This window comes from Pundamilia nyererei, unplaced genomic scaffold (assembly GCF_000239375.1).
Source record: "Pundamilia nyererei isolate P.nyererei 1_Seehausen unplaced genomic scaffold, PunNye1.0 scaffold00628, whole genome shotgun sequence".
NCBI classification, from domain to species: Eukaryota; Metazoa; Chordata; class Actinopteri; order Cichliformes; family Cichlidae; genus Pundamilia; species Pundamilia nyererei.
The window spans coordinates 27,387-37,263 of record NW_005188029.1 but is presented as its reverse complement, the minus strand read 5'-3'; the positions used below and the strand labels follow the sequence as shown (position 1 = coordinate 37,263).

The following is a 9,877-nucleotide window of genomic DNA, read 5'->3' as shown; positions in this document are numbered from 1 at the left end:
GCTAATCTTTACCCGCAAAACTACACATTCATACTGTTCAAGCATTTTATAAGTCTCAACTTTCCCTGCAAAATGAAACTAACGGCTGATTTTACCCGTTTAAATATAATGCACTAAAAACGGGGCGGGACCTCCGTTGTAACACGTTTCAGTGTCAAACTCGCCATCTTCGGCTCCTCAGCCGTCGTTCTACATTTTTCCTGCTCGCTCCCCTTTTGCACGTTCTCGCAATTAGCGGGCATGTCCATGTGAATCGGGCGGATGGGCGGGCCGACCATAAGGTTCTGTTGGGGAGGCTCGGCCATATGGAACCAATGAGACACCCGTGTAATATATAAATATTTACGTAGTAGACTCACTTGCGCATGCGCACGGAGGTTTGGCAGAGCCAGCCATTCATGTTGTAAACTGGGAAGCCATAAATATTTATAAATTACCATTTTTCTAACTAAATCTATAATGCCTATAATTTTTCAGCTTCCAGAGGAGAAAAGATGTAAACATATGATAAATTTATGACTTAAAACAAACAAACAAAAAAACATTCCCAGTTTTGTCATGTTTTTCTTTTTTTATTTGAGGTGCAACTGTCTAGTGCAATTGTAACGTCACATTTGTGATGGGCTGAGGAACATGCACAAAACATCAACATACTTCTGCTGCTGGGCATTTTCCTTTTCTTTCTTTTTTTTTTTAAGCCAGATGTCTCATTATTGTGTTCAGCGCTCCAGTTGCACTGAGCAACTCAAACACTTGGCTGTACAAAAAAATAATAATAATAATAATAAAAAAAAATATGCTAAGATTTATTTAAACAAAACAAAACAAAAAAAACTAAAACTACACACGTCTCCAAATGGTTAAAGAGTCCAGAACATTTGAGCGAGTGAGTTTGAAGCAACGGCAGATACAGTACAAGGCCGTGTGTCACCACAGGAGAGACAGCATCTTAGTGTGGAGGTAAAAGGTCCTCTTCTGTTGCCACCCTGAGTAATGACATCACAGGTAGATCAGAGAAAAACCTGGCCATACCATAGATATATATACAAAATAGTAGAACAACAACAACAAAAAAAAGGCTTCTATATATGTATCTATGGTTGGAAACCAGGCACTTGGCAGAGTTGAACTGGAAAATTTTCACCTATACAAAGATCACTAGCTAGAAACAGTCATGTCCTATCGAACTGCCTTCCTGCCATTTATTTTTACAGATCACTTGGACATTATTACATTAACAAGAGCCAAAACAAAATTAATAGGACAGACAAAACAAGCTTCTCCCAGCCCTCCTTAAAAAAAACCCCCAAAAAACATTGATCCCCTGCATAAATCTTTAATGCGCTGTCTGAGAAAGAACAAGGAGGGGGTGTCAAGGGTGGGCAACGTGGACCTCAAACTCAGTTCTCAAAGTGAACAATGAGAAGCAGCTGATATTTAATTCATAGGTTTTATGACCATCCTCCCCTTGAAGAATGTCAAGACTGGTGATCCTCAGAGATCTGGGACTTTCCCGGATTGAGGGTGGGTTGTATGAATCTTCTGTCATCCTTTAAAAGTCCGCTTGGGAAAAAAAAGTGCAACAGGAAAACAGGAAGATGTTGAATTAAAAAAAAAAACAAAAAACAAAAAAACACTGTGCGCTGATGGACAGTCAGGGTGCGGCAAGGCGGGGTAGGGGACGATGGCACATGTTTTCAGTGGGGAGGGGGTCACACCGCAACGTATTCAACGGCACTGACAAGAGCCTGCTTCTTTGATTGGCCGGGCCCTTGGTTAACTCCTCCCGCCCTCTTTTTTTTTTTTTTAGCGGCCCTGAAGATGGCGGCAGGGTCGGTTCCTGTTAGCTCTGTCCCTTTCCCCACATTGTTGTTGTCACCATGATGATGATTACAACAACAACCAGCATGACAATGAGGATTGTCTGAAGCGGGTGGTTAAAAGTCAGAAAGGAGGCAAAGACGCGCACGCAGATGCACACACACTTACACATTACACATCGGTGTGACTCCAAAGTCAGTTAAATAAAATGTGCAACAAAAGAGAGTGGTTCATCCTCCGGCTGAGCCCGAGTGTGTGCTCCTCCAAGCACTGGCAGAGTCTTAATGCTAGAGTCTGTTCACAGTATGACGAGACTCCTTTCTCCTCCTCCTTCTCATCTTCTTTCTTCCATCCCCCCGGTCTCTCATCGTCAGAGGGCTCTCCAATGTCTGGGTTACGCAGATGTGCCGGAGCTCTGCGTGGAGGGGCCAGCCGGGACCGGAGGTTGGGCGGTGCCGGTCGGGGAGCCACCAGTCTGGACTTGAGCCTGGAACTGAGCCATCTGCTCGGGGCTGGCCAGGGTCTTGAGCAGATTGTTCTCCTGCTCCAGCTGAGTGTTGCGCTCGATCAGCTCTTTGATCTGCTCCTTCAACACCTCCACCTCCTCGCGCACGGCGTACATCAGGTGGCTCTTCACCAGATCCTGGAGGAAGAGGGTGGGGGATAAAGAATGAGTAAATAATACAGCGGCACTGGGCTCCTTACACAACGACGACAACAATTACAAATGTGCTTCTTTCAACTTTATATTTCCAGTCAGAAGTGAAATTATTGAATGTTTACTGGCTGGTTGTTCAACAGAAAGCTAAGCTAGCAACAATTATCGTAGTTTTTAAGCTAAATTAAAACTCAAACTGTACTATTTGAGGCTCCTTAACCCCTTTCAAAATCACGTGTTACACAGTTTGACACGTCTACATCAGTGTGATATGGATGTGTCAGAGGTGCACGGCTCCAAAAAAGCTGAATAATTTGCACAATACAGTTTGAAGCAATAGATTGTTACATCCATTTTTTTTTTGCAAATATGACAAATTAAAATCCATACATTTAAATGAATAATTAATGAAAATAAACTGTCATAAGGTTCAATAAACAAATTTTCTGGCAATTATTTTTCAGGCTTTAAATGGTTAAATTTAGATTTCCCCTACAGTCAGGTTTCGCATTTTTGTTGACATTTTATAAAACATACTAAAAGAAGAAACCCATGAGTAGACTACAAAGTTTTTCCTCCGTGCACCTGCCACGATTTGGCATTTCCAATATGACTAAACGCCATTTTCCTCTACTTTACATCACTGTGAGGTAAATATTTATGCATGTTTTGTTCAATATTTAAGACTTTTTATAAGCAAAAGGGTTAGTCGGCAAGCTTGCACAATGCACTTGCAATGCACAATGCACAAATGTAATTTGAGTAATTTCTGCAGAATAAAAACAAGCAGACATTGACAGGCTGCTGGGGGAAATGGGTAACACAGCAAAGGCTAAATTAGCATGAGCCTTGCAGGGGCATGCCAGCTGTCTCAGCAGCACGAGGAAAACAAGGGTGACATGAACTCCTGCAGAAACAGCTTCACAGATTATTCCCATGACGACGATGACGGTGATGATGAAGGCAGAACAGAGCTGAAGGGGGATTTGGGTTTAATAATCTGAGCATCCTTGGTGGACCCTCCTTCCTCCTCCCCCCTGCCCTGATATGTAGCAACTAGGGAACAAAATGTTCCTGCACCGGAGTGGGAGGAGCCAATCAGCGGCCGAGTTATTTATACCGCGCGGAGGGGAGGCTCCTGCTTGCCTAGCAACACTTGGAAACTAGAGAGAGAAGGGGCGTATGTAGATGTATTTGGGGGGGAGGGGGTGGGGGCGGCGTGTGAATCCTTAGCCCGACTCAAACTGAGCTACCAGAGAGCTCGAGGGTCATCGGGACAAATCGCGACAGAGCAGAAAGCTTCCCCGCAAACCCGCAGGTGCCCTAGTGCGCAAAAAACAAAACAAAAAAAAAAAACCCTTCCGACGCATCTGCATCTTAATTTCTAGAAAGCTCTTTCCAGTTTCCAGCGCTCTGTGCTCACTACACTGCATGCAGTGCAAGAAAACGCGAAAATAAAAAGGCAGGAGGGGCACAGTTTACCGCTGTAGGTGCTCGGGTTACATAACACCACAGGGCTGCAATTACGTGCAGAAAGCATACTGCAGATGGTTTAAAAATAAATACATTTTTTAAAGGGGTACAAAGTGTCACCTACCATTGCTTGCTCGATCTTGTTGTCGATGGCCACCACACTTGCACCCGAGGAGCTGCAAGACAGAGAGAGGAAAACCTGTTTGATGATGATGATGATGCAACATTAGCTGTGACCACTGCGGCTGTTGTTTTTCTCCTTCTCCCCTTAAAGACAGCGCTGAGAGGGATTTTAAGAAGTCTGCAAAGGCACCTTCCCCCCCTTCTAATTTTCTGCTTACAGCCTCAAAGACAGAGTGCTGACATTTACCTATTGTCAACCCTGACTGATGCACTCTCCTTCCCAAGCGCAGAGGACAGAAACGAAATCGAGAAATTCCTCAGTTGACAAACGCCAAGGTCCATTGCCACCGGGTAGCACTGGGAGCTCATGCTATCCCGTCCATTAAAAGCCCCGCAGGCGACGCATCGTGTGTACAAAGTTGGACTCCGGCGGTATAAAAGTAGAAAAAACAGCGCATTATTGAGAGCCGGGTGCTGCCACAGCTCTCCGGGCGACCGGCCGGGAGAGAGCACACAAAGACTGTAAGCGGCGGGCTGCAGCTCCGCTCCCTCTCTCCCTGATGCATGCGGGAAAACAGCTCCAGCAGCCCGCTGATTGGAGGACGAGATAGCTCATTTGCATAACACATGCGGCTGGCTGGCGCCTGATTGGCGGAGAGGAAGCTGCTTATAACAATATATGCGACACACATATATACACACATATATATACACACACATACATACATACATATGTATATGTATATATATATTTTTAAGCTATCTCAGGGGGTGTCAAACATGAGGCCCGGGGACCCAGAATCGGCCCGACAAAGACTCCAATACGGACTAACGGATGGTTTTGGATAACGTGAAGTAGGACAGGCATATTTGGACTTTTAATGTTTTTTGTTTTGTTGTTTTTTTTACAGCTTCTTGCTGATAAAGACCTCCCCCATGGCTATTTATGCTACGAAAGAGTAATTACTTAATATATTAAAAAACATAATGACAGAAAATTACTGCATTCCCCACCATCTACAGTAGAAATGTAGATGGGACATTTTTCTGTCCCTTTAAAACAAAAACCTTGTGTTTTATAATTAAAAAAAAAAAAGTCCATCAGAACCTTTTCTGTAATTTTACCCATATCTTACAATATAAGCCCAGAGTCACGCTGACTTATGTCTCCTATTTACTCAAGCAGAATTTTTTTTATCATATTAAAAAACTGGGGCGTGATGTTTAAACTGCACTACTTTATCTTACATTGAGATATCTTGGAGATTAAATGTGTAATTGAATGTTTGTACACTGATAGTTCTTTTTTCTTTTCTTTTTTTGTTACTGGTCCGGCTCCCATTGATATCAAACTGGGCTGTAGGTGGCTCACTAAATAAAACAAGAACATTCCTGTTTTACCTGTCACACCTCAAGAGTTATTACAGTTGTGTTTTCTAATTAGCTTTTATTTTTTATTTCACTTTGACTGATTGTGACTTCTTATTGTATGGAAGAAATATGTCCCACGCAAGTTTGAGGAAAATCAGCACAAATATTACAATAAAAACAAACTTCTTGAAAGCAGTTGACTCAGTAAAGCAGACGTCCAAATTGTTATTAATCATGTTTGTCAATCATCAGGCAAGTTGTAACATTTTTTTTAACCAGACTAACAAATACTAAAACGAGTATTTCCTCCATATTTTGTTTTATTTTTGTTAGTTTTCCAAGTTCACAAAATCATTTTAGTAAATGTAACTTGACCAGTTCAACTTAGTTTTTCTACATGATAAAGAAACACTGTTATATTTAATGGCAGAAGTGTGTCAGCATGACTCTTGGCTTAAACTGAAGGAAATAAATATTTTAAAATGACAGTAAAGTTTCTGTTAGCTTATTGTGCAGACTGTCCTGTGATCATAAAATACATAAAATAATAAAAAACTGAAAAAACCCATGCATTTTTACAATAGATGAAAATTTTAGTGAAAAACAAAAGTGTAGAGAAAAAGCAAAAACTTTTCATCATCTACTTGTTTATTTACTTAGTTGTTATTTATGTACTTTATTTGCTTTCGTGTAGTATGACTGACCATGGGGAAGGTCTTTCTCAGTAGTAAAAGCTGCAAAAGTTGTAAAAATACAGTTAAAGATCTAAGATTTATGCCCCTTCTTCACATTTTCCAAAACTGACCAGTGGGACAGATTGGAGTCACTAGTGGGCAGATTCTTGCACCGGAGCCTTATGTTTGCCACCGCTAAAAGAGGGTCACACAACAGGGCAGCTGTTCAGACACAACAAGCCTTTTTTTGCTTTCTCACATCATACACAGGATAAAAATGTAATGCAGGTATGGCAAACCTTCAGAAGCTGTTCTGTAAAACAATGTCGCCCCCTATTGGGTGTAAGTCGTGTGTTAAAGCCACTCATACATCTGAATGCATTACTGGCACTACCATGGGCTTTGAGCAACTGTTATCAAACTGACCAGGAGTTGACCCTAAAAGCAGGTAAAAGCCAACCTTGGCACTGGCCAGATGTCAAAGATAAATATAAACACAAAGCCTGAAAGTCTGCCGAGTGGTTTTCATGTTTCATACCAAACAGTGCAGCAGCTTTTTCTCCTCTCCAGGCCTGTTTGATATGTGGATGCACTCTGCTGTACAGTCACACTGGACCACCCTCTCTTCTTTGTTAGCGAGGAGGCGTTGTTGCAGATTATTTATAAACTCCCTCCTGCTCTTCTTTTGCCAGAACAACGATTCAGCTGGAGGAAAGCTCAGCACTGAATTTCATTAACTGTTAATCATTAAACAGAAACGAATGGGTGTTAACCCAAATTCGGCACTTTGCTGTTTGTTGCTGCCACAGATTTTCTCATTTATTTTTCTTCATAGAGCCAAGTCAAGATTTCAGGTCATTGTCTTAAAATTTTGACTTATTTCTTTGTTTTGTTTTGTTTTGAATTTGTTTAGGGTTTTTTTTTTTCCAGTGGTGGAAACAAACTTCCATAGTTTCCTGATTAATTTTGTTCTAATTTCATTTAAACAACTGGATGGTTTGACTTTTTTTTTAAAAACATTTTTTATGTAATTATTGGGAAATACAATGTGTAATCACATTAAATATATATTATTCCAGTTTAAATTAATAAAGCAACTCTACCTGAAACATATCAATTACAACTGTGTAATACTACTACTATTACGAGTAAAACAAAACATTAAATGAGGCATAGGAAAACTGCAGAGCTGACATCTTATCTCATTAATTAAGGAGTTATTTATTTTTGTCCAGCCCCCAGATTTACTTTTTTAAATTATAAATTAATTAACCATTATTTGCTTTCAGCACTGGTGGAACAAGATTAGTGGGAAAAAATGGCAATGACTCTCAAATTAACCCTCTATACATCATCATCATCATCATCTATATATATGATCATGGATTTTTTTTTCCTTTAAAAAAGAAAAAGAAAAAAAAGAAAAAGCAAAATAGAAATTTCTCAATTTCAAATGTAAATATTTAGTTTCTTTTTTAATATTCCACCTTGGAAAACTAAAATGTTATGCAGTAATAAATTAACAAAAAAAACAAAACAAAAGAAAAACCACCATACTGTGATAATTATATTTCAGATCACTACAAAAGCACAAACCTCTCCAATAGGATCAATATTTTCCTTAAATGGTCAATTAGATTATTTAACCGTGTGATTTTTACGGTATGGAGGAGTAGACATAAAATAAAGGAAGTAAATTTACTGGAAACAAAGCATGAAAAAAAGAAGCCGTTACTGTCCTGGCATTCGTGTTGTGGTTTTCGGTTTGAATTTCATTGACTGACTGCACGCATGTAAGAGACTGTAATCAGAGCTTGGAACAATCTGCACCTTTTAAGCACTTTAGTTGGGTTATATCAGTCCCTGGCTGGGATATTCATTAAAAAAAATAGCCGTGTTTAAACAAGGGAGTGTTGAGGGTTGGAGATCAGACCCCTCTCTGGGGAGGAGGAGGACGACAAGGCCTGTGGCCTGCTAATATCTTTGTGTTTCACTTCCTCTGGCTCCGGCATTGACTGTGGTGGCTCTGATGAAGGAACTTTGATAGGATCTAGTGATTTTAGAGAAGTCGGAAAAATAACATCTCCAGTTACTTCTGCTTTCCCCCCTTTAGCACACTTCACATCCAAAGAAGCATCATCACATGCTGCGGTGATATCTGCTTATAAAAAGAAAACAATGGGGAGGTGAGGGGGCTGCACGCCCACTATAAAAAGTAAGGCAATTTATCTACTAAAAAAGATTGTTATGCAAATATTTTATTGGGGTCTGGTCGTGTTGAGTGGCTCATTAGAGTGACTTTAACACAGTGCTTATCACTGACAGTTTGGACTGGAGGGAAAAATGACAAAGACAAAGCAGCTACAGCCAGTCACGCCCTCGTGCTCTCACAGTCGAGGGGAACGTGCACATGTAGAAGCAAGCCCGCATTGTCACTGAACAAACTGGCAGCTGGAGTTTAAGCGGCCTTTGCTGCAGGTAGAAGTGGGAAACACATTCACACGCTGATGCACGTTTATACTGGAAACTGCACCACAAGATCAAAAACAGCACACAGACACATCACCGCACAGCCCCGCTGCCATCCGCCTGGATTTAACCCCACCTAGCCGCTGCAAGTCCTCTGACAATGTGACAAAACCACAGCTATCGTTACCTCTTCAGATGCTTCTCCAGCTCCCAGAAGAGCAGCTTCAGGGCCATTCCGTCCCTGTCCTGCTCTGCTGCTCCTGCCCTGGCCAGCCCCTTGTCTCTCATTGATGCAAACCCACTTCCCCACCAAAGTGTCCCCAAAACAAACACCACTGCCACCAACACTACAACCGCACCCCCTCCTCTGTCCTCCTGACCTATGTCCTTTGGGCCCGACCCCCTCACTCCCTTCAGCTGTGGGAGCTTCACATAGGGGCGTCTGACCAGCAGCAGAGACTAGGAGAGGAGTGTGTGCGCGTACACAACAGGAGTGCACCTTAGTGTGTTACGTCCTCCTGATTTGCCTCCTAACTAGGCCTGAATTACAAGTAGAGGCTGAGATGATTGGGTACGTGGAGCAAAAGCATAGGAGGGTGGGCAGTGATGTCACTGCGTAAGGAGTCACGTCACCTCCTCTTCTGTTGTTATGTAAACTGTCAGCAGAGATCAGGGTGATCCGTCCAATAGGATGAGCCACTTTTGACCACGCACCCCCCATAAGAACTCTCCTGGCTGTCTTTAAATCACTCCCTTTGCTCTACACCTCGTCTCCCTTTCATCTTTTCTGTAATAGCCTATCTTTGATGATAAGAGAGGTAAGCCCTGAATACACCAGGCACTTCCCCGCACACCGCACCGACTCTTCAACTCATTTCGCGGAGAACGTTCACATTTTTAGCCATGCTGCCACCTCTCATCAGTGGTCGCACACGTGCCCTGAGTGTGGGTCTCAGCTATAGCACGCCTCACGTGTACCTCCACACTAGCAAAATTAAAAAAAAAAAAAAGAGATGGGGAAATACTTCAAACAAACACAAGCACATACGAAGTCTACACTAGTGTCTGAACAAAGGCCACAATAACAACAAACAGAGCCCAATTGTTGTTGCCAACATCGTCAATCAGGTCAATCAGCAGCACAGAGAGCAGCTCTGTGAGTTGCTGACTTGAAGAAAAGTAGAGAACAAAGAGGGAAAAGGGCAACTCTGAAGAGTGATGATGGCGAGGAGCCGTGGGCGCTACAAAATGGCGGAAAAAGGGCACACTTGGGGAGTTTGTTGGTGGG

General features: G+C 42.0%; 1 protein-coding gene across 2 annotated transcripts; it reads right to left on the bottom strand.

Annotated features, from left to right (window-relative positions):
• Positions 1-556: 556 nt before the first annotated feature.
• On the bottom strand, positions 557-8,892 carry LOC102196627 (TSC22 domain family protein 1-like). 2 transcript variants are annotated; one of them, XM_005754690.2, is made up of 3 exons: positions 8,777-8,892; positions 4,077-4,128; positions 557-2,464 (listed from the first exon to the last, which is right to left on the bottom strand). In XM_005754690.2, exons 1-3 carry the CDS (start codon positions 8,875-8,877, stop codon positions 2,216-2,218), a joined length of 402 nt encoding a protein of 133 aa, XP_005754747.1. In that variant the 5' UTR covers positions 8,878-8,892; the 3' UTR covers positions 557-2,215. The 2 variants fall into 2 exon arrangements, with proteins under 2 accessions (XP_005754747.1, XP_005754746.1); XM_005754689.2 differs by lacking the exon at positions 8,777-8,892 and adding an exon at positions 4,323-4,707.
• Between the last annotated feature and the right edge of the window lie 985 nt (positions 8,893-9,877).

Bases quoted from the DNA above. Each gene is read 5' to 3' on its own strand.
- LOC102196627 (XM_005754689.2), bottom strand. From the start codon at position 4,444: ATGAGCTCCCAGTGCTACCCGGTGGCAATGGACCTTGGCGTTTGTCAA. The intron at 4,129-4,322 runs GTAAATGTCAGC...TCTGTCTTGCAG, and splicing joins TCAGTCAGGGTTGACAATAG to CTCCTCGGGTGCAAGTGTGG. The intron at 2,465-4,076 runs GTAGGTGACACT...CTCTTCCTCCAG, and splicing joins ACAAGATCGAGCAAGCAATG to GATCTGGTGAAGAGCCACCT.